Source organism: Phaenicophaeus curvirostris, chromosome 24, assembly GCF_032191515.1.
Source record: "Phaenicophaeus curvirostris isolate KB17595 chromosome 24, BPBGC_Pcur_1.0, whole genome shotgun sequence".
NCBI classification, from domain to species: Eukaryota; Metazoa; Chordata; class Aves; order Cuculiformes; family Cuculidae; genus Phaenicophaeus; species Phaenicophaeus curvirostris.
In genome coordinates this window covers 4,032,108-4,055,980 of record NC_091415.1, presented here as the reverse complement: position 1 = coordinate 4,055,980, position 23,873 = coordinate 4,032,108, and the positions used below count along the sequence as shown (strand labels likewise).

The 23,873-nt window shown below is 52.6% G+C and overlaps 1 protein-coding gene and 1 long non-coding RNA gene across 2 annotated transcripts in view; one reads left to right on the top strand and one right to left on the bottom strand.

Annotated features, from left to right (window-relative positions):
* Positions 1 to 23,873, top strand: part of LOC138730650 (uncharacterized) — a 67,529-nt gene that overhangs the window by 8,552 nt on the left and 35,104 nt on the right. The window lies entirely within an intron of this gene.
* On the bottom strand, positions 13,718 to 18,687 carry LOC138730432 (green-sensitive opsin). The gene is made up of 5 exons (XM_069875595.1): positions 18,252 to 18,687; positions 16,255 to 16,423; positions 14,693 to 14,858; positions 14,340 to 14,579; positions 13,718 to 14,089 (listed from the first exon to the last, which is right to left on the bottom strand). The coding sequence occupies exons 1-5, from the start codon at positions 18,610 to 18,612 to the stop codon at positions 13,958 to 13,960; spliced, it is 1,068 nt and encodes a 355-aa protein (XP_069731696.1). The 5' UTR covers positions 18,613 to 18,687; the 3' UTR covers positions 13,718 to 13,957.

Below are 23,873 nucleotides of genomic sequence, written 5' to 3'. Positions count from 1 at the left end.
TGCCTGCTCTGGTGGGACTGGCAGGTCCCTGTCTTCCTTTTATTGCTGGAAAATCCAGAGCCATCCCTGCTTCAAGTTCCTCTCCCTCTTTCACCCACAGCATCCTCCTCCATGGGATGTGCCCAGGGAAGCAGTGGCTTCTCCACTCTTGGAGGTCTTCAGGGCCAGGTTGGATGGGGTTTGGAGCAACCTGGTCGTGTGGGAGCTGTCCCTGCTCCTCCGGAGAGGATGGAACTGGATGGGCTTTAAGGTCCCTTCCAAACCATTCTATGATTCTGTGATCCCGCATCCCCACCGTGATGTAGAGCCCAGCCCTTCCGCTCAAGGCTGCACTGCCTGGGCAGACATCTTCATCAAGCACGCTGCTTTTTCTTTGCAATATAGTAGTTTTATTAAAATTTTTTTTTCTTTAACAAGGCTTATAGCAAAATAGGACATGTGTACCTGGACTTGGAAGGTATATTATGGCCTAGCCTAGGGCCACAATACACGGTTCCAGATTTAGCGCACGTGCTCTGCCCATTAAGGCAATATTTGTTTGAGCCGCTGTGGAAGTGGCTCCCTGGGGAGAACCCGTCTCCTCAGCGATGGAGAGGGGCCCTGTTTCTGCTGACTCAGCAGATGCCCTCCCACAAGCCGCTTGATTACTTTTAGATCAAACCCTATCAGTTTTCCAGCTCAGGGATATCAGTCTCTTTCACCGTCGCTCTTAGCAAAGGGTATCGTGCCGTAACCCAGTCCTTATGGAAGGAACACCAGCACGTGCTTTGTATCCATGGTTGGGAGGTCACATAGAAACATAGAATCACCAGGTTGGAAAAGACCCATCAGATCATCGAGTCCAACCATTCCCATCAGTCACTAAACCATGTCCCTCAGCACCTCGTCCACCCGTCCCTTAAACCCCTCCAGGGAAGGGGACTCAACCCCCTCCCTGGGCAGCCTCTGCCAGGGACCAATGACCCTTTCCGTGAAGAATTTTTTCCTAATGTTCAGCCTGAACCTCCCCTGGAGGAGCTTGAGGCCATTCCCTCTCGTCCTGTCCCCTGTCTCTTGGGAGAAGAGCCCAGCTCCCTCCTCTCCACAACCTCCTCTCAGGCAGTTGCAGAGAGCAATGAGGTCTCCCCTCAGCCTCCTCTTCTCCAGGCTAAACACCCCCAGCTCTCTCAGCCTATGGGAAGAGCCAATAGGAAGCCAATAGGGAAGGGCACAAGGAAGGCAGGGAGTGGAGAAAGCCCAGCTGGAGGGGTCAGTGGGCAAGAGAAGGGGCTGGGAGCCCTGGGGGCTGAGCCCCAGCTGGGATGATTTAGGGATTAGCAGGAGGCAGGGCGCACCCAGGGCTCTGCCCTTGATAAAGGGTTGGTTGGGCTGTGGAAAAGCTTTGGAGGAAGAGGAGCTGGTGAAGTTTTGTGGGGGCCTTGGGGCTGGTGGGATGCTCTTCTGAGCTCTGGGACAACCCATGCAGGAGAACCTAGTAATGAGGTTTGGCTCTTGCCCCTTCTGCTGAGCTTTTCCTGCAGCCAGGAGCTGTGATTGAGCATTTGGATGCAAACTGAGGTTGGTTCCACAAGTTGGCTTTAATTATTTGCCGTGCTTAGTGCCATCCCTGCAAGCAGGGCTGTCGGCAGAGCCATCACTCATCTCGCCCGGGTTAGTTGTCCCACGCGCGTCTGCTCTTATCTCGCTGTTTATTGCTGTAAATTGTTGAAGTCAGAAAGGCTGACTCAGCAGCAGAGGCTGGAGGGAATTTTTACGCATTCATCAAGGTGACGAGTCCCACTCCTGTCTGTGTTTATCGCTGGCTGTGTCACCTTGCAGGGCGCTCACCTCTGGGCTCAGGCTGGTGGTGGCAGGGGCTCCACCAGTGACTTGTGTCTCTCTGGGGCTGTGCAAAGCGGGGTGAAGCGTGATGTTTGGATCCAGCTCTGCAGCAGGTACCAGCTCAAGTTGTGCCTTTTGGGTGTGGGTTGGGATGGGTCTGGAGTGGGGATGACAGCCTGGAATGCTGGATTTATGAGCATGGATGAGTTGGGAAGCTGGAGGAGGTATCCTCCAGTTTTTGATAGGAATAGTTGGACTTGATGATCCAGTGGGTCTTTTCCAACCTGGTGATTCTATGATTCTGTGATCCTGGGCTGGGTTGAAAGTGTGGCTTTCAGGGTGTGGGAGGTGATTCTCCCCCTCCATTTCACTCTCGTGAGACTCTGCCTGGAATCCTTTGTCCAGCTCTGGAATCCCTAACACAAGAAGGATATGGAACTGTTGGAACAGGTCCAGAGGAGGCCAAGGAGATGATTTAAGGGCTGGAGCACCTCCTGTGCGAGGAGAGGCTGAGAGAGTTGGGGTTGTTCAGCCTGGAGAAGAGAAGGCTCTGGGGAGACCTTAGAGCAGCTTCCAATGCTGGAAGGGGCTCCAGGAAAGCTGGGGAGGAACTCTTTACAAGGAATGGTTTTAAATCGGAAGGGGGAAGATATACATTAGACATTAGGAAGAAATGTTTTGCTGTGGGGGTGGGGAGGCCCTGGCCCAGGTTGCCCAGAGCAGTGGTGGCTGCCCCATCCCTGGAGGGGTTCAAGGCCAGGCTGGATGGGGCTTGGAGCCCCTGATCCAGTGGGAGGTGTCCCTGTGCTGGTCCAATCCTGGATCCCACCCTTGTGGAACTGCCCCACTCTGGGGATGCGATGGCTCAGTCTCCTGGGGGTTGGGAGATCCCAGGGAGGGGAAAGTTTTGTTTGTATGTTTGTTCCGCTTTAATTTATGGAAGTGGTGTGGGAACCTGTTAATGAAGTGTTGAAGATGGATTGTGGCCGGCTTGCATTACACGGGGCTCATAGGATAGTTAATTACTTTGGAAACCTCGAATGCAATGAATACTTCATAAAGCAAAAGCCAACAGTGAATTATTCATTATCCATTTATCAGGGGCAGCGATGATAAACCATCTGGGACAGGGACTGAGCGTGGGCTCCCCTTTCCAGCTCTCAATCCATTAATCTTCCCCGTCATTGTGGGACCCACAGAGGCAGGGATCCCACAGAGCTCCTCCAGGGAGGGATTTAGGGGGTACCTGTTCATTAGAGCATTGCTCAGCTTGTTCGCTCATGCACTGAGCTACACCAGGGACCTAAAAATTGGGAAAGGGCTGGAGAAGCGGGGTTGGAGATGTAGGAGGGGGTGGGGGGTGGCAGTCATCACCCTGAAAGGGGAGAGCAAGGCAGGTCATCCACAGTGAAACACAGTTCATTCCCTGAAAGGACAGGGACCATCCTGTCCCCTGCAACTTGAATTCAAGGTGGCAGCTTGGCTGCTGCTGCAGGGGCACCCAGGGATGCAGGGAAGGAAGGAGAGGCAGGCAAGGAGCCAATTGCCAGGCACAGAGGCTTTTTAAATACACCTGGCTGGCTAATTTGCTTGATACATCCTAGCCGGGGAGAAATTAAGATCCATCCTCAATTCTGAATCGTGCTTAAGGAGAGAAACCTGGCAATAAGAAGCTGCGGTGGAAAAATCGGATGATGGATAAAGCGAAGGACTGGATGGTCTGGAAACCCCCAGTCTGTGCGGTGCCTGGTGGGGTTGGATGGTGTCTGAGCAGGGACCAGGCTGTCACATCCCAGCTGCAGCAAGAAATAGGCTTTGCTGCCATCTACCTCTCCCAGGCTCCCTGGCAGCTGCTGCTGTGGGGAGATTGTGGGTGCTGTGGGGTGTTACCACGTACCGGGGGCTGCCAGTGAGGCTTGAGGCTGCCCTGTTGCTCTTGGGATTCCCAAAACACCCTGACCTGAGGCTGGAATGCTGCTGGGGACCTTGCAGCTGGAGCATTTGGGTTCTCCTTTCCATCCCTCTGCTTGGATCAGTGGTGGCCCTGGCACCGTGGTTTTCCTCAGCACAGGGTGGAATTGCCTCCCTGATTTCGGTGCCTTGGTAGGATTTCATGGGGGTAGAAAGAGCAAGAAGGGGGAAAACATCCCCTTGCATGTGATATTAAAATGTTGTGTCCTTCCAGTGCGGCCTCTGAGGGTACCAGGCATGTGGTGGAGCTGCTCTGAGCATCAGCATCATCCAAAGTAAGATGTGGCTTTCCTCGAGCCCTGCCAGGCAAGGCAGCCTCCCCTGCCTGTGTGCCCTGGGCATTTGCTTCCCTCCCTGGTCCCCATTTAATATGTTTTTTTTGGCACAGGTAGGGCACCCCATGCTGCACATCTGGCAGAGCACATCTGGGTGAGCTATTCCCCTCTAGCCAAGCCTGATGGAAAGGCATCAGTGATGGGACATTCTAGTCTTTTGCCTCCCCTGGCATCGGCTTTGCTGCTGTATCTTAGTAATTCTTCAGCTCTAAGGTGATGGCAGTGCCCACTTCGGGTCATCCCCCCCTTTTATGCTCAATTTGTAGTTTTATTTTATCCCCTGAAATCTGTGCTCCCGCTGATGTTCTTTAGACCTTAAAGAATATTTAACCACCTGGTAAATTATTTATCCCTCTGAGGTTTTGTGCACTCGGGGCAGCTCGTGCACCTCCTGGAGAATTAACGAGAGCCATAAATCAAAGAGACATTTGAGAAATTTCCCATTGCTCATGCTGCTGGCGGCCTGGCCCCTGAAATGCCACTTGCAGGTTGGGAGCTGGGCACTGCCACTTGCTGCTATCGCTTGTTTAGGAGCTTGTTAAATGTAGAAGTTAAATAGACTCCAGGAAACGAATGAGACGCACCAAGTGCTGGCTATGAGGGGAAATTGGGTGACTGCCACCCTCTAATACTCCTTTTTAAGGTGAGGTTTTTTTCAGGCTTTGTAAAGCACTGCTGTCAATCCACAAGTGAGGGTGAGAGCTGCTCATGGGCTGGAGGGAACGGGGACTGCAATGCTGCCTGCTTGGTGGGTGGGGGGTGGTGGGGCTGCAGCAGCTCTGATAGGAACGGTTGGACTTGATGATCTAGTGGGTCTTTTCCAACCTGGTGATTCTATGATTCTAGGATAACGCACAGGGGATGTGCCTGGTTCAGAGTCGGGGTAGCCTGATCCGCCAGCGGGGCTGTCGGTGATGCTGGGTATGTAAAAATCTGCTGGCTTTTCCCTGTTGTACTTACAGCCCGGGATGGGGTAGGGATGGAGTGAGGTCTCTGCGATCCTCCTGAGATACTTGAGCCACTCAGGCTGTCTGTGCACGGGCAGCTGGACTCGATCTAAGGGCTCTTTTCCAACCTAGTGATTCTAAGATTCTTCATTTGACATCACGAGGCTTGTCCTGGGTGCCCCCGAAAGCTGCGGGAAAGGGTTAGGAGTAAAAGGAAGCACAGCAAGCGATCAGGCTGCCAGCCTCGTGGCTTTTCAGTCATGCACCAGAGCTGAGCTGAGGATGGGAAGCCAGGGTGGCGCATTAGGTTTTGCACAAGATGCTTTCAGGCACAGGTTGCAGCCCTGGCTGGACTGGAGCAAGGGAGCAGCCTGCTCAGGCATGCAGGCAGTAGCTGTTCAGTAAAGGCAAGGCAGGGACAAATCCTGGCCCTCTTAGGTCTCTTTGCAGCATCACTGGAGTGAAATGTTTTTTAGGAGTCACCTCTGCACAGGGCCTGTCAGTTGGAGCTGTCAAGCGGTGCTGCCACATCCCGGGCAGGGAGCTCTCGGTGGCAGAGATTTAGCGGTGCCTGCAGAGCTGCGATGATGCCAAGAGACGCCCATGGGAAGCTCCGCGCAAGGACATTCCCATCTTGCTGAAAATCACACAGATTGCCCTGTGCCCCCGAGGTCTGCAGCTCGTTTCGTGTGGCTTCTGGATTTTTATGGCTCCCTGTATGCCTTGCACTGTCCGAATGTTACTGATTGTGTTGTGAATGTGAGTTGAGGGCGTCTCTCCTTTCCTGCTCCGTGCCCCCAGCAGGAGCGGGGGGGATACATGGATTTGGGAGCTCGGAGCAGCCTGGGTTTCCAGGAGGAGGCTGCTTGGCTGCAGGGCCATGAAAACAGCATCCCCTGCTCTCCGAGCCATGCTGATGGGGCTCTCAGTGTCCCCTCTGTGTGGGTGCAGGGTCTTCATTCGTGGCCCCTACCCCAACGATGCCTTTTTCCTTGGCTCCTGTGATTTATCCCATGCAGGAACCTTCTGCAGGGCTGGCAGACAGGCATTTCACCTTTCCTGAGACATCATGACTTTGTCTGCAATCAGTGGTTTTCTGGCAGGAGCCACCTGTATCGCTTCTGCTTCAGAGCAGCTGCCTCAGGAGACTGATTTTGCTGCTGACCACGGTGCAAATCACTTTTGTGACAGCTTTCCCTCTGCCATCAAACCCTCCTGCTCCCTCTGCATCATCTTGGTGAGGTATTTAAGCATGATTTGCCCTTATTCCCTTCCTGCATTAAATCTCAGGACCACTCCTAGGTGCGTGGTGATGCTCAGGACAAGCCTGGATGCACCCTGGAACCTTCCTCCCTCTCAGGATCAGACCACAGTGTCCAAAGAGAGGACACGAGCTGCTGCTGTGCACACAGACAAGCCCCAACTCCACCTTCCCTAGTAAATTAATCCATTTATCTCCCCATGTGCTGATGCGAAACTGCAATCAGACTCCAGAGAGGGGTTTTCTCCCCTCCTGAGCAGCCCCCAGCCCTTTGCTGCCTGCCTGGCTCCATCTCGCTGTTTATTCCCTATAGAAATGAGAATTCCAGTTTATCACGTCTGCCTGGCGGGCAGCAAGCCACCAAAGTGAGCGAGAAGGAGCCTGCAGCAGCTAACCAGAGAGAGCTGGGAGGGAGCGCTAGGTAATAGAGGTATTTATTAAAGCAGGGAGGAAATTTATATGCTATTCCTGCTTCCTCAGCTCTCAGTCATCGCCGAGGGGAGAGGAGGAGTGGGCAGCTTGAGCAGGAAATAGCCAGAAGTCTGTTTTCTGCCCATTTGTCAGTCTGATGAACAAGAAAAATAGAGGTGGTTTTGATGAAGGAGAAAGAGAGAGTCTGGAGGAGGAGGCTGGTGCGTGTCTCCGTGGTCGTTCACTGCCATGAGCAGCCCTGGGTTCAGGGGGAAGATGCCCTGGACCCTCTCAGGTGCTGTGGAAGGTTTGGGGGATCCAGTGCTCCCACGTTGGAGGCTGTGAATAGGAACAGGGATGAGGAGAGGATGGATGGGGTGAGAAGGAGGATGGATGGGGGGAAAAGAGGCTCTGGAGGGGATAGGCTGGAGGAGAGCACGCTGGCTGCAGGGTGGGGATGGTCTCAGTGTCCATAGCCATCACCACATCCATCTGCCCCTAAGCAACAACCACCCCCCTGCCTGTTAGTTTATGTGAAGCACTTGGCATCTACTAGAGAAGAGCACTCGGGAGTGGAAGAACCACCAAGTATTAAGTGCTAATAATTCCCTACTTTTATTTGCCGTTATCCAGCTATGTGAAAGAGGCTGGCTTTTTGCTGACACTTTCTTGCTGGGAATTGACTGCTGCCTGAATCATCCATCCAGGGCCATTTGTTCATAAAAGTAAGGAATTGCAGTCTGAATCTTTTTATGGCTGCTAACGTGATACAGGCAGCAGTGAGGCGTTCAGGGAGCTTTTGCACAGGCTGGGGATGTCCATGCTGGGAAACAGCATAATTGTGGGTGCTCGTGCATCTTCTTGTGGGGTGCAAACACTTGCCTGGGTCTCCCTGGGTTCAACCAGGCAGAGGAGAGGCTGTTGGGGCTGTGCCCTGCACCCCTGGCACTGGTAAGGGGGAAATCTTAGCCTCTCCCAAGCTTTTTTTCCCCTGAAGGGCAGTTTTGCCCCATGGTTCCAGGGTCCCTGCCCTCCAGAGAGGGGCTGGGCTGAGATATGGACCCCCCACCCCGGTCAGTGTGATGGTACAGAGGGAAGAAGGGGAGTTTTTAATTTTCTCTTTTGGCTTGCAGAGCTGCTGGCGTGGCTGGACGAAGAGTTGCTTTTTCTCTTTGGCAGAGACAAATAGACAGAGCCAGACCCTCGGGCATCCCGGCTGCTGCTTCTGCACTCAGATGTGATAAACACGTCCCAGGAGAAAGCGCAGAAAGCAATGGCCCAGCCTGAAGGGGGGTCAGCCCCGGGGCAGGATGAGTGCTGTATGATGTGGGATCCCATCTCAAACTTTGCAGCCTCACCTCCCCGTGCTCATCTCTGCATTTTGGGGCAGGAGCTCGGTTTGTGCCCTGCAGCCTCAGCCACCGCGGGGCAAGGACCAAAGGATGGCCCCTTGTGGAGCTCTCCCACCTTATCCCTGCGGATGTCTCCAAATTAAGGATGTTATTAACTACAAGCTGCTTTTCCCCTGACTGCTGCTTGCACAAATGATAACTGATTTAAAATGAATTGAGCCAATTACTGCAGTTTTCCTAAAACAGATGATGGCAATGCTTGGGGAAGGAGGAGCAATCCCAGCTGCAGCAGGGAGAGGAGTTAGACACTCAAATGCCCTTTGGGTCCGAGTTCCCAGCTGTTTCCTGGCAAAGGCTGGCTGCTTCCCTCAATTGTATGGGAATTTAGGTGGTAGCAGCCAGGGATGCTGAGCAACCTCAGGTCAGTGATGCTGGTGGAGGTGATAGAACCTGCTCTGCGAGTGATGCTGGGATGACTATTGCAGATTGCGAACAAACAGTGCTGGAAAACACTGATGTATTTCTGGAAAAGTGGAAGGCAATAACTCCTGGATGATTTGTCAAAGATGTGACCTCGGGCTGGGTTTGGGGATGGGCCAGTTCCTTGGGGATAGTGCAGAGGGGTGATTTCTCCAATGGGAAAGGGGTGGGTTGTCCCTGGGCTCCTGAAGAGTAGCTCCTGCCCCAGGATATTTGACTGAATGCTTATTATGCCCAGATCCAATCTGCATCTGAGATTCATCAAACTTTAAAGAACAAATAATTGTCACTGGATGTCTTGTCCTTGGAGTATGAGGAGCTTTAATGAAAAGGAAATGTAATGAAGATGGATTAAAGCTTAACTGTGTGAAAATGAGTTAAAGAATCCTGAAATCGGGTTCCCATTTGTCTGCCTTTCCATGTCATGAGAAATATTGATTTCTTTGTGCCAGCAGCAGTGACACCACGCCATGGTCCCAGCGGAGAAGGTGAGGAGTGACGTGTGCCAGTGCTTTCTGCCATTGGGGCACAACAACTCTGAGCAGCTCCAGACTAGGAGAAGCCTGGCTGGAAACTGCCTGGTGGAGAGGGACCTGGGGGTGTTGGTTGACAGCGACTGACCATGAGCCAGCAGTGGCCCAGGTGGCCAAGAAGGCCAATGGCATCTTGGCTTGGATCAGACACGGCGTGGCCAGCAGGGCCAGGGAGGTTCTTCTCCCTCTGGACTCGGCACTGGGGAGACTGCTCCTCGAATCCTGTGTTCAGTTGTGGGCCCCTCACCACAAGAAGGATGTTGAGGCTCTGGAGAGAGTCCAGAGAAGAGCAACGAAGCTGGTGAGGGGGCTGGAGAACAGGCCTGATGAGGAGTGGCTGAGAGAGCTGGGGGTGTTTAGCCTGGAGAAGAGGAGGCTGAGGGGAGACCTCATTGCTCTCTCCAACTCCCTGAAAGGAGGTTGTGGAGAGGAGGGAGCTGGGCTCTTCTCCCAAGGGACAGGGGACAGGATGAGAGGGAATGGCCTCAAGCTCCACCAGAGGAGGTTCAGGCTGGACATTAGGAAAAAATTTTTCCCAGAAAGGGTGATTGGTCCCTGGCAGAGGCTGCCCAGGGAGGGGGTTGAGTCCCCTTCCCTGGAGGGGTTTAAGGGATGGGTGGATGAGGTGCTGAGGGATATGGTTTAGTGATTGATGGGAATGGTTGGACATGATGATCTGGTGAGTCTCTTCCAACCTGGTGATTCTGTGAGGACAGGCTGAACACTGCGCTGCTGCTTAAGTCTGAGCCCTCGGTACGCAGACACCCCAGGCTGAGCCAAAGAAGAGGTTGGACATGACTTGTTCATGGGAAGGGTGGTGCCCAGGCTCTATCTCACCAAGGACAGACGGATCAAGCTCAAGGTTTTCTCTGTGTCCATCATGATCCCAGTTTAGCCGGAGCCCTGCAGCCCTTGGTTGCCCTCTGCCAGGAGATACCCCTGGACAGGACAGTCCCCTTCATTGCAGCCCATGCAAAAGCCTTTGGAACTGAGACTGGATGAGCTGTTGCAAAATCAATTAGTGATAAAAACCCTGTGGGTAAGCGCACGATTGTATCATTTTATTATGTTGCTGTCTAAGCAGTAAAATACATAGATATACACTTATAAACCAGTCTGAAACACTGGGTCAGAAATCTGTGCTCCTGCTGCTTCCCTCTTAATCTCCTATTAAGTGATGTATCTTCTGATTGCTTTTGTCAGCTCTCTAAATTTAATAACTGAACTAACCATCTTCTCCTATTGTTCGCATATAAATAAGTGTTGGATCAATAAAGAACATCTTTAAAAGCCCCCGGATTTGAAAAACGAGGGGAGCATGGCCTGGCAGGCAGTTGCAAGAAAATTATGGCTTCATACTTCCGAAAAGCAGCGTTTTGAACAAGGAAGGGGGACAAAAAAAAAAGAAAACCCATTCAATGAGATGCTTTCTGCTGCTGAAAGGTTGAATCGATGAGGGCTGGATGGGGTTTTAGCTTTTGGTTGCAGAGCGCCTGGCTGCTGCTCTCCTCCTCTCTCCCTGCCTGGCCCTGCTGCAACGTGGATGCTTGAATTTCTTGCTGGGATTTCTTCAAGGAGAAGGGGAGCATCACGCGCTGCTGCCGCCTTGTTTGAAGAGAGGCTGGATGGAGGCAGAAGCCAGAGGGAATGGGATGGGTTTATCTTTCTCATAGTCATGAAGGTCAGAAAAGATCTCTCAGCTTATCCAGTCCAACTGTCGGACACCCCCTCTGTCCCTGCTATAAACCATGTCCCCAAGTGCCACAGCCACATGTTTTTTTAACCACTCCAGGGATGGAGACTCCCTCACTGCCCTGAGCAGCCTCTGCTAGGGCTTCACCATTCTGTCAATAAAGAAGTTTTTCCTAATATCCAGTCTAAACTTCCCCTTGTGCAATATGAAGATGCTTCCTCTCCTCCTGTTACTTGGTTACTTTTTATTTCCACCTGCAGCCTTGACCTGGACTAAAGCGACTCCTCCTTTGCATGTGGATGACTTCAAGCTCTCTGCACCTCGGAGCATCACTGACCAGCCGCGCTCGGGATCCTATCTAGGCAACAACCACCTCGAGCCTGCTCCTTGCAGCAGGGTGGATGCACCAAGGAGGTAAAACCATTCTGCTGGAGGTAATTCCCTCTGCAAATCATCCCTGGGGCTGCAGGACCTCTGCTGGCTTTGCAAACAGCGCTGGGCTCGGCTGCTGTGGTGTCACGTAGGGTGACACATCTGGTGAGGCAGGTGCTGAGTGCAGGTAGGGGCAGCCAGAAGGCATCACTGCCAGTGTCTGTCTCTGCTCAGCGAACCACAGCCCTCACCATCCCTCTTACAGCCCTGGCGAATCCAGCTGCGAAGCCTCAGCCCAGCCTGAGGTGGTTCTCAGCTCTCCAGAGCTCCCCATTAGGGGTCACAAGCTGCTGTTATCCCTCTCCAAGGTCTCCTACATCATTGTGAATTCTTCCAGCATCACTGCATGACATCCCTCACCTGTAACTGCAGCATTTAAAGTGGGGGGGGGGATACGCAGCCGGGCACCGCGTGGGGTGCGCAGCTCTCAAAGGTTGTGTTCCCGTCAATATATCACGCTCAAAAGTCTAGGGGGTGAGATAAGCAAAGCCGAGGAGGCCTCCTTCGCGGGCGGCACGCTCAATCACTCGCTATAAAAAAAAAAAAAAGCCTCCGTGCCTCCGCTGCTCCTCTGCTTCTCCCTTGCTTCAAAGAACAAAAGGAAATGGGTTTGTTGCTTTGTAGGCGAAGGAAAGGAGGCTCCTGAGACCTGGGGAGAGCGGGGCATGAATTATTCAGGGTAGCTGGCGGTGCAGGAATGGTGCCAAGAGCTGCTCCAGCGGTGACTCCAGCATCGTGGCCCTGGCTGGGAGCACTGGATTTGGACGAATGCAGATGTGGGTTTGGTGGGTGCGGAGGCAGGAGGATGCCTAGAGAGTAGGGGCAGCATCCTTCTACCCCTCCCACAGACACAGCTGTGCTGGTGGTTTGGAGCCAAAGATGGTTTCTATTCCCTGTTCAATGTCTTTATCAATGACCTGGATGAAGGCATCGAGCGCACCCTGAGCAAGTTTGCGGATGACACTAAGCTGGGTGGAAGCGTGGATCTGCTGGAGGGTAGGGAGGCTCTGCAAAGGGATCTGAACAGGCTGGATCCATGGGCTGAGACCAACAGCATGAGGTTTAACAAGGCCAAATGCCGGGTCCTGCACTTGGGGTACAACAACCCTGAGCAGCTCCAGACTAGGAGAAGTTTAGTGATTGATGGGAATGGTTGGACTCGATGATCTGGTGGGTCTTTTCCAACCTGGTGATTCTATGATCCCCAACCCAGGGGCAAACTCTGGGGGCTTTCCACTACTTCTGGTTGCTTTGGACCAAGAGGAGGAAAAATGCCTCGGAAAAGGGGCCCACGTGTGCTGGTGGTGAAGAGGGAAGAGCCCCGGCAGCGAACGCGTGCGGGATTGCTCTCTAGCCGGCTCAGTAACAAATTCACTGACACAGGGAACAATTTTTCCCTGACTCTGCCAATTCCTTAACGACGCTGACTTGAATGGTCCCGTGGGGAGGGGAACTTGAACTCTGCAAAATGCTCTCTGCTGAAGCTTTATTTAAGGCTACGTGGAGGGATGCTTAAATATTAAAGGCCAAAATAAAAAGGGCTGTGGTACAAGCCGTGGCACCAGCTGCCCTGAGTGTGTCTCTTTTTGCTTCTAAACCCCCTTGGTGCCCCAAATAATGGAGTTGTCACCTTACTGGGGATGGTCACTGCTCTTTCCTCAGTGATCTAGGCTGGTCTAACCCACTGATCCCCTTTGCCATGGCTTTTGAGAGCCCAAGAGAAAGGACAAGGTCTGAGCATCTGTGTTGTTCTCTGTGCTGCTTCTCTTTATTTCTTTTTTTTTTAATCCCTACTTCCTGATCGTCGAAGTCCTTGTGCTGTCACGAGATGATTTATGTATAAAATATGTACAGGAAAGCGCTCGGGTACCGGTCCCACCCTCCAGCGTTGGGTGGAAGGAGTGGAGGTGAAAGACAATTTCTCTGCCTTGGAGCTGGGAGAAGGAAGACGAGGAAGGAAAGGGCTGAGAGAGATAGAGACTTCAAAGTATGTGAGCAAATATTTACAGGTTCCAAGACAAAAAAAAAAAAAAGAAGTATGTCTTGGGGATACACGGAGCTGGGCTTGAAGCGGAGCCTGCTCACGGCTCCATTTGTTATATTGATTTATAAAGACTACAGGTATTGATTTCCATCAGCTGTGCCGGCAGCGGGGTGCGCAGCTCTGGCGAGTCCCAGGCTCAAGAGCAGCCAGCACCGCTCCAGCCCTGGGTTCCTTCTTCTGGGGTTTTTGGTGCTTTGTTGCTTTGCTTAGTTTTTGCAAATAAGGGCCAAATCCTTCCACGACATTTCCTTGAGCACCAGGGAAAGGAGGGGATGCTAGCAGGGAGGAAAACGCTGCACTTTGGGGTTTCCTACTGGCTGCTGGTGATTTTAACATGATATAAACCAAGAAGAGGGGTCGCTGATACACGAATGATCCCCAAAAGCTGGTTGGTTCCTGGGAGCTGGGGAAGGGAGCTGGGCTGTGTCTTATGGAATAGCTCAGCACGCTGTGTTTGCACTGTGGGTGCAGGGGGGAGCCCCAGAGAGCATTCCTGGGGCTTGGGGGGCTGTGTGTGGTGGGGCAGCTACAGCAGAAGGTGCAGAGTGAAGGGCTGGAGCAGAGCAGGGGGCTGGTGCACAGGGGAGTGACTGTGTGGAATGAGTCTGTAGGTACGCGGGTGTCTGTCTCGATTTCCCCGAGCTCGGCAGGTCGCCCCAGTTCAAACTGTCCGTGCTCTATGCAGGTGATACTTGGCTGGAGGAGACGGAGGAGACCTCGGTCTTGCTCTGGGATACGGCAGAGGAGACTTCTTCATCCCCAAATGGGTTCTTGCCACAGCAGATTGTGGTGATCATGCAGTTACGGAACTGAAGGAGGGAGAAAAACAGAACAATGGCACTGGGGACCAGCAGGGATGTGCTGCCGCACTGAGATACCCCGAGCTTGCTGCTCCTCCCAGGCTGAGGTGCAATCAGTTATAGAATCATAGAATCACCAGGTTGGAAAAGTCCCACCGGATGATCGAGTCCAACCGTTCCTGTCCTTATGGGGAGGAGCAAGGTGCATGCAGGTAAGCCAAGGGCAGGGGCTCAGCCAGTGGGACGTGGAGCATCTCACCTGTTTGTTCATGAGGACGTAGATGATGGGGTTGTAAAGAGAGGAGCTCTTGGAGAAGAAGGCAGGCACTGACATGAGCGTGGCAGAGAAGTCCGCTCCCTTGTTGGTGAAGATCCAGAATGCCACCACGGCGTAGGGTGTCCAGGCCAGCATAAACCCCAGCACCATGAGGATCACCATCCGCGTCACCTCCTTCTCAGCCTTCTGGGTCGTGGCAGACTCCTGCTGCTGGGCAGCTGCCTGTGGGCAGGGAGGGTGGTGAGGGACACTTCAAGCTTTCTACATCTCCCTCCTCTCAGCCCGAGCTGCCCATCCTGTCCCCACCATCCCCACACACCTCATCCCAACGTTACCTCTCGGACTTTGCAAATGAGGCGCCCATAGGAGAAGAAAATGACCACGACTGGGATCACGAAGTGGATGACGAACATGTAGAGGACGTAGGACTCGTTGTGGTAGTCTGGGTTGTGCGTGTAGTAGTCGGGGCCACAGGAACACTGCATCCCCTCCGGCATGTATCTGCCAGGGAGAAAGGTTAGGAGCTTCACCAGAACCCTCTGTGGGGAGAATGGGAGGGGCTCAACCTAGGAACCAAATTCCCCAAGGATGGAGGATGCTCTGTGAGGTGTTTGGGGTGACTTCCTCCTTAGCTTCTCTTCTGCGCCCTGTGCTCCTGGCCTCACTACTCCTTGGGGGTCAGCAATGAGCCCTGCTGACACTTTGCACTTGGGCGCACAGAACTGGTTTGTTGTGACACTCGCTCCCTGCCACGAAGAACAGGATATTTATTTCCTTCCTACGTAGCTGAGCACTTGTCTGCTGGGAGCCACCTGCTCTCCCTCTGCAGACAGAGGGATGCTGAGCAGGGATGAGAGCTCCCAGCTTGGTGGGTCCCAGCTTTTAAGGGCTTCGTCTCCACTTCTGCGTGGGGTGGAGGGATGCACAGCCTGGCTGGAGGGGCCCTGGCTCAAAGGGGGGCAACTCGGGTCTGCTTGGGAGCCAAGGACTGGTTATAAAGGTTGGACTCAATGATCCAATGGGTCTTTTCCAACCTGGTGATTCTATGATTCTATATGGGCAGGGATCCCAATTCAGGGTTGGAGAGAGACCATCTGGCTCTGCCTCATTGCAGGTAGATCACAGGTAAAGGCACTTTGCTTCCCCAAAGCCACCTCTTGCACATGCCCAAAGGGCTGGAAGGTGTTGTTGTGACCCCCCAGGGCAGCTCTGCAGCGAGGTGTCAGGAGGGGCTGGAGCTGCAGCCTTGGAGAAATTGCCTCCATCTCCTCAGCTCCTCCCTTACACTCCAGGTGGCTTTTGGCTGCTGTTCAGGTCCTGGCCAGGGATGTAGGTGTGTGAAAGAGCCCGACATGGCCTTCAGCTGCCTGGTGGTCACACTCGCTGGAGCCTAGTGAGCAGCCTGTGGTGCGAGCGGCCAGTGCTGCCTCTATTTTGCTGGGGGACGTTTGTTTGGGGGTGTCTGAAATGTGCTGCCATGCTGGGAGGAGGACAGATGGGCAGGGGATGGGACAGAGCTGCTGGGCAAGGTGCTGTAGAGCTTCCAGGAGCAATGCAGGCAGGGCAGCACATGAGCAAGGCCAGGTTTCTGTCCCCAGAGCAGCCTTGCCTGCTGGTCTGGTCACCTAAATGCTCTTTGTGGTCTGCAGAGAGAAATGGAGAGCCGTGTCTATCAAATCCCCTCTTTCTCTGCAGGAGCACAGAAGGCTGTTGCATCAGGAGGTGCAGAGCCCGTGGTTGCCTTTGGTTAGGGGACGTTAAGCCATCGTAAGGCTGCTAGCTGAGGTCCCATTTCTGTTCTGACTTTCCCCAATGCTTCTCTCAGCAGGGATTTTCGCATCTGAGCCACGAGTGCATCTCCTGTCCCACCAGGGTGTTTGCGCATCCTTTGACTCACCTGGACCAGCCGAAGAGGGGTGGAGCAGCACAGGAAAAAGCCATTATCCAGGTAAAACCGATGCCCATCATGGCATGGGTGGCGGAGAAGCGGAAGTTTCCCATGGGTTTGCAGACGACGATGTAGCGCTCGATGGCCAAGACAACCAGGGACCACAGGGCGACTTGGCCTGGGGGAGGAAGAGAAAACGAGAGTGTACGGTGGTGGTAAGGGCTCCTCTGGCCTTGATCTTCCCTTCATGGTCTTGTGGTTGCAGCAAGGAGCAGAAGGGTTCAAGGGGTTGGGGATCAGCAAGGGGCAACCAGCATCTTATTGAATAACTGGGAATCTCCTGTCTGTAACGTGCAAAAGGTTTGGAAGCTGAGGAGAACATCCATGCTGCAGTGGGATGCTGGTGATGGAGGAAGGGACCATCGCTTTCTTTAATAATTTATAAACCAAGAGGGTGAATTCCTCCTGGGTGTGAGGAACCACAGATTCCAGCAAAGATGCCAGATGCCTCCAAACCTGTTGATGCCTTTAAATGTGTGTTTTGTGAGCTGGATCAGGAGGAGGTGTATGGGAGAGGCTGTGTGGGTGGGCATGCGTGCACATGTATTTATAAGGGATAATTAAACTTCAGGGGATTGGGAGCGCTTAGTCAGTGCTGTAAGCCTGCTAATGCCCCCAGCTGTGATAATCTGCTGATAACTACACCCTGCGCTAGGATTCACTGGAGACCTGCTGCTCGCACACTGAATGCTTCCCATCAAACTTCCTTCCCTGTGAACAGGAGTCTCCTTGTCCCTTCTCAGATGCAAAAACTAGAGGGGCAAATAATGCTGCCTGAAAGCCTAGAGCTTGCTTGATGATCAGAAATGGTACAGACCCTGATCTTTGGTTTTCGAGGCCAGGTTGGATGGAGCCTCGGGCAGCCTGGTCCAGCAGGAGGTGTCCCTGCCCTGTGGCAGGTCTTTAACATTCCTTCCAACTCAAACCAATCTATGGTTCTGTTATTCTATGATTCTGACCCCAAGACCAAGCCCTTCTTCAGTCCTTGGCTTGGATCAGGATGTTTAGCGTTGCTTTTGCCTGGCACTATATCCATCATTTTTCTATTTTTTTTTTTTTTAGCATCATTGTGGGAAATGGCCCCATTTAGGGGAAAAAAAACAACCCAGTGAAGTCCTTGCAGTGGTTGTGGATCTCTGCAGCAAGGATTAGTGGCTGTCAGATCCATCACAAGGTGTTGTGTGGGCCTGGCCGGCTGCGTGGGCATTGGGTGCAAAATGAATTTTCCCCGTTTTTCACGGGGCTTTCTGCAGGGTGAAGCATTAGAGGCTCTCATGTCCCTGAGAAATGAAATAAAGAAGCTCTCAAGGGCTTCCAACTTGAGTGCAACTGGGACAAGAGCAATTGCTGCATGGTTAAGTGTTTCATAGGAATGGTTGGACTCGATGACCCGGTGGGTCTCTTCCAACCTGGTGATTCTATGATTCTATGAAAGCCTGGGCCTGGTTTCCCTAGCTCTGTGCAACCCTGAATCCTCATTCCCCTCCATTCTGGTTAAGAGCTGCCTCTGGATAAGCTGTGACCCCTCTCGTTGTCTTGAACCCCTCCTCTCCATGCCCTTATCCCTTCTGTGGGGTCTCTGCTGAGCTGTCCCTTTCTCAAAGAACGTTTCCCCTTCCAAATGCTTCTCCTTTCCCCAAGAAAAGGCTTATGGCAAAGATGTTGGCGCTGATTCAATAATATGGGATCCCCATCAGGTCTCTGCTTGCCATACAACCTTGGTTGTATGAACGCAGGCTGAGCAGCGTGGCCAGGTGACTCCAGGCTTGATCCTGGATCCCTTCCTGATGTTCATTCCCTTGCAGCTGACCCGCTGCTTCTGAGCTGAGCACTTGTTGGCATCAAGACCAAACTTGCATAAATTCCTCTTTTTTAATTCCTGTCTTTAAGCCTCGAGAAAGCAGTGCCTTGCGTGGGGAGCCAACCTCCCACCCCACAGCGCTTACCTCCTAGCGTGGCGAAGAAGCCCTCTATGGCGCAGCCAACGGGTCCGAAGACGAAGTAGCCGTTCCAGGCGGTGTAGAAGGTGACAGTGAAGCCAAAACAAGCCATGAAGAGATCGGCCACCGCCAAGTTGACCAAGATGTAGTTGAGCGGCTGCCGGAGCTTCTTGTGTTTGAAGGTGACCAAGAGAGTGAGGAGGTTGATGGGCAAACCGGTGGAGATGAGGAAGAAGATGTAACAACACACAAGGCGGAATTGCCAGGGCTCGGCTAAGTAGTACTGGGGGTACTCGAAGGGGCTTCGCACCACCCCGGTCTTGTTGGACATAGGCACGTAAAAATTGATACCTTCCGTCCCATTCATGCTGCCAACGTTAAGGCAGCTGCTTTGCTTCTAAAGGGTGGTCTTTTGAAATCAAATATTTGGTTTTTTTTAAAATTAATTTTGCTTCAATCCCAATAAAAAAAAAAAAAAGAAGCCCCACCCTGCCTTCAAAAAAATATGAATGAATGAATGAATGAAGAACGGTAAATCCCAAGGGGACGGGAGGTGGTGCGCTGCCCCTGCCTCGCGTCGAGGGCTGGCGGTGCCCGCGTGCCAGGGGAGGTTTTATACCCTTCGGCCTCCCCAAGGGAGCGCGGGGGGAGTCCGGATTAGGGGCTCGGCTAACTTCATATGTCAAGGGCAACGGGATTGAGAGGGGTTGATGGTTTAAGCACCCTCTAAGCAGCCAGTTGGCCCCAAAACCTGCATTAAAGCGTATTAATTGCCATTAAGTGTTTAATATTGTTTAAGGAGTAGGGGGGAGGACGGGAAGAGGTGGGGAGCCCTTTGGATGAGAGGCAAAGGTAGAAAAAGTGGTGAGGAGGTGGGGAGCGGCGGCTTTGGGTGATTGATGGGGAAATTGGCCCATGCTTAGGATTGTGGTGGATCACAGCCTTCGGGGTGGCCCTGGGCAGCTGAAAGACTCCATGAAAAAGTATTTGGGGACTGGGGAGTGCCCAGCTCTGTTCCACTGATCCTGGGGAGGTTGCTTGAAGTGAGAGTGGACCGAGCTCTGCGGGTCTGAGCCCTGGGTTTGGCTCTTGCTGCTTGGCTGCCCTGTGCTTTGGGTGCTTGGTTCAATGTGGGTGCTGCCTGGGATGGATGCATCTTCATCATGGAGCAAAACCAGGCTCAGGTGGCACGGCCAAGGGTCACCTGTGTGCGTGGAGCTCTGCAAAGGCAGGAGGGGAAGCCGCTTCCATCCCTGAGGCTGTAATCTTGGTAAACACAGTATTTTGGGGCAGGTGTCTTGGCTGTTTTACAGCCTGGTTGTGCTGGAGAGCAAAGGGCTGTGACCTTCATCCTCCACTTTGCCTCGTCTCTGGGCTGAAGGATCCACGTTATTCAATGTGTCCTTCAGGGATCTCTGGCAGGACAGGAGGGAGAACACCCCAGCGGGAATGGATGTGGCTAAACGAGCCCAGGGGTCCCTGTCTCCCACCAGTGATGCTGGTTAGTGTTTCCCACTGGAATCTCTTCCCCATTCCAGCAAGTGGGATGCCAATCCAAGTTGCAGCTTTGCAAGGCTTGGTGGGGTTTAGGGATGGCCCTTAGCTAGGGCTCTAAAATCAGCCTGACAAAGTGGCACTTCTTGGTGCTTGAGTGCCCCGGGAAAGACAAGAGAAAGTCTCTGTGATGCTGATTTCCCTCCAGAGATGGCACGAAGTCACCAGTATGAGCTGGTGGCTGTACTGGGAGACCAAGCAGCATGGAAAGAAGCTTCTCCTGGTCTCTTACCGCTCAGCTGGGACGTGGGATCCCCACTCCAGCACATAGGAGACTATGAAATCTTTCTCAGCAGGGTCAGTGCCAGCTTGGAGCACCAATGCTCCATCCCAAGCTCTTTCCTTATTTTTTCCTTCTGGGTCATGGGTGCTCCTTCTTCAGGGGACCTGCCTAAGGCGCCTTAATGAAGCTCTCCTATTAATCTCTGACATCTGGTGGCATTAATGGCCCTGATCTGTTAATGCGGTAAGCTGCTAGCCTCTTTCCCACCACTGCCCTCCATCAAGACAAGGAGGATGGAAAAAGTCAATGCTGTCTTGCTGGATGAATGAGGTCTTCTGCAAGACTGGAGTGTCTCAGAGCTAGAGAGCAGAAGCGGAAGGCTAAGGGGGGTGGGTGGGATGAATGATAGTCTAATTGCTGACCCACTGATCCGTCTGAATGGGTCCAAGAGGAGCAGAACTAGGACATGGCAAGAGTAAGTGGGTCACATCAGCCTCAAGTGCCCTTGCACAAGGAATTCCCATGGGATGTCTGTGCCTGTCGGAAGTATCTCACTGCACATCCTGTGAAACCACCAGTCATTAAGTTCCCAATCTAGGGCTTTCCATAAGCTCTTCCGTGAGGGGAAGAGTATTTTGTGAAGACCCATAGCCTTACTTCTCACAAAGCTTTCCTTGGAGGTATTTCATGCCTTTCCTGACCATGATCAGGCTTCTGGGCACACAGAAGTTGGGTGTGTTTTTTGTAGAATCGAGTATTAAAGGAGAAACCAGAAAAGCTGTTACACCTGAATGTATAGGTGCACATCTCAGTTCCAGTGTGTCCACAGTAGAAAGCAACTCAATGCAGCTGAAAGTCTTCACTGTGATGTTCCACCTTCAAAAGAGTCAGACCTTGCTGGCCGTGGCATCTGAAAGCTCTGGTGTTTCTCTGAGGTTTGGTTTACAAACACACTTATCTCATGGGAAAGTTAATTTTCATCTCCCAGAAAGTAATTTCCACCTTGCATCTGTGCGAGACTTTCTGGTGTAGGTTTGCAGTGTCCCGTCTTCTCTTAAAGAGTGAAGAGCTGTGCAAATGAAGCACAGCTAAGGGCAGAAGAGGAGAAATGGGGAGAAGATATGAAATGAGTGGGGGAAAGGCTGAGCAGTGTATTTTGCACAGAGATTTTTCCCTTGATCAGTGCAAACACTCTCCGCTCCCTCTTTCAACCGAGCTGTGGTGCAACTTTGCCTTCATGCATGGTACCCAGAGACCTTTCATGGCAGGGATTGCCAACAACTAGACCAAGAGGGCTTTCACCTCACTTCCAACAAGATCTGGACCAGGACCTTCCCCTTTTGGGGAGCTGAATGTGGAGCAGGTAACCCTGAGTGGCCTCTATCGTGCTACCAGGGGGCTGATGGATTTAGAGCTCTCCGCAGGTCAGTGACAGCCGGAGCGATGTCGAAGGCCTCGAATAAACTCAGCAGAAGAAAATGACACCAGAGAGGATAGCTGGTTCCTCCAGGACATGTCCTGAATGCAACCTCGGTTCCCTCTGTGTCCCTGTCACAGAAATGGAAAGTGATGGCTTTAATTTGGTGTCTCTTAGCAGGGAAACTTTACAGGCTGTCTCGGAGAGCTCCCAACGCTGACTCTCAGACACAGAAGGCAATAGTAAAATTCAGACCCTGTTTAATGTCAGAAGAGAGATTTGCTCTCTTTGTGTTTCTCCTTCAGAAAAAAAGAAGGGTTTTCTTCCTTCTTGTAGGATTTTTTTTTTTCTGCTTTGCTAAGCTCTTTGAGACGAGATTGTCTCTTGTTCATTGTTTGTCAGCACATTGCGTGACGGAGCCCTGAGCTGCTCTGGGCTTTCATGTCCTGTGTAAAGCAAGAAACGATAATTATAATCAAATAACTAACTGGCACTGAGCTGATATGGTTGGTTCACTGGGCTCGAGCAACAGGGAGAGCAAACCGTGCGGATGTCTGGGTTTCCTGGAGCAGTGGCAGCTGGGAGCCCTTTATGGTTCTTCTCTCCATCCCTGTGAAAGGCACGGGAGCGATTTACCTGAGGGCACACAGGGCATGACTTGCAGAGAAAGGTGTAGAGAAATGCAGAAGCAACAGGAATCAGTCCCAAAGCGAACATCTGTGCTTAAATTTTGGTGATGGACCAATGCACAGGACCCTGAACCTTGGCCCTGAGCACCAATGCTGAATGCAAACCAGTGCTGAGCTCGCTCATGCACTTTTGCCTTGTTTCATAATGTGCTGCCCCAAATCTCCCTTCTGGAAGGGCTCATTCCTCCCTGGTCATTAGGAAAAATTTTTCACAGAAAGGGTCATTGGGCAGTGGCAGAGGCTGCCCAGGGAGGGGGTTGAGTCCCCTTCCCTGGAGGGGTTTAAGGGATGGGTGGACGAGGTGCTGAGGGACATGGGTTAGTGATTGATGGGAATGGTTGGACTTGATGATCCGGTGGGTCTTGTCCAACCTGGTTATTCTATGATTCTGTGAAGGTGCAAATATACCCCAGTGCCTCCCAGTACCCCCAGTTGGCCTGGAAAGACCTCATTTCCCCATATCAGATAGCAGCCACCCGTGGCCGCTGCGCTGAGCTGCTTACGCCTAGCTTGTGAGCTCCCTCGCCAGGAAAGGGGTTAAAGAAAGATAAAGCTGGAGCGTTATAGAGACCATATGGAGGGGAAGAAAACCCTTTATCCTGTAATTGGATTCGTTCCCGGCAGAGGTGAGGCTGAGTGGAGCTGACAGGTCGTGATGGGTGAGGCGCTGCCAGCCGCCCCGTCCAAAGCAGGATGTGTGTGCACAAACTTGTAGATCAATCCATTAGAGTGGATCAAATAGATTTAAATGTGTGGCAGGGAGAAGGAGGACACAGATGTATTTACAATTTTGTTCGGTGGGCTGTTCCTCCCCCAGCAGGGATTAACTCAGCCATGACTGGTGGCTCCAAGGAGGCAGCCGTGCCCTCTGCCGGCAGCTGCTCCTCTGCCTTGCATGGTCACATCCATCCAGGATAAGGAGATGGTGGTGCAGAAGATGATTTTTTCTGCCATGCCCTTGATTCTTGTCCAAAAAATAAGGGTGCACAGCGAGCTATCTCCTGCCTCGCAGGCTGAATCCATGGGCTTTAGGCAGGAGGAACCCCAGCTCCTGTTTACCGTGCGGATTCCCCATCACACCTCCTTCTCCAGGCTCTCCCCACCAGCACAATTTTGCAGGGGGTGGATGCACCAGAGCCACAAGGCAGCTGGGAAGTGGAAAGAGCTTCACCACTGCCAATCTCATCCCTTTTTTACAGAAAGGGTGATTGGGCACTGGCAGAGGCTGCCCAGGGAGGGGGTTGAGTCCCCTTCCCTGGAGGGGTTTAAGGGACGGGTGGACAAGGTGCTGAGGGACATGGGTTAGTGATTGATGGGAATGGTTGGACTCAATGATCCGGTGGGTCTCTTCCAACCTGGTGATTCTATGATTCATGCGCATGGTGTTCTCAAGCACGCAGGCCCCCATCACCTCCCAGGTTTTCCTCCTGCTGCTGATGCAGGTAGCATCCCTGCAAGCACCGTAGGATTTCCTTGGAGAGAAAGTCTTTGGGACCTGTCATTTTCTTGCTGAGGAGCTGAGCAATCCCAGCTCAGCTGGGAACCTGCACGGCTCCGTGTGGTGCTGTCAACACTTCTAACTAAGTGATAAACCAGGGCTGTAGCAGAGTAGGCAGGTTCGCAAGACGGTCTCACCGGCCACGCGGCACCACGGGACAAGCAGCCAGCCCAGCAAATCCAAGCAGCACAAGCAGGTTTCTCTATATATAAGCAGCTCTGCAAAGAGCAAGCCATCCTCTGATGAA

What these genes read in the sequence shown, in the direction of transcription:
- LOC138730432 (XM_069875595.1), bottom strand. Translation starts at nt 18,612, where the DNA reads ATGAATGGGACGGAAGGTATCAATTTTTACGTGCCTATGTCCAACAAG. An exon ending in CCCCTCTTCGGCTGGTCCAG is followed by an intron (nt 14,859 to 16,254) that starts GTGAGTCAAAGG and finishes TCTCCCTGGCAG; the next exon opens with ATACATGCCGGAGGGGATGC. An exon ending in ACGTCCTCATGAACAAACAG is followed by an intron (nt 14,090 to 14,339) that starts GTGAGATGCTCC and finishes TCCCTCCTTCAG; the next exon opens with TTCCGTAACTGCATGATCAC.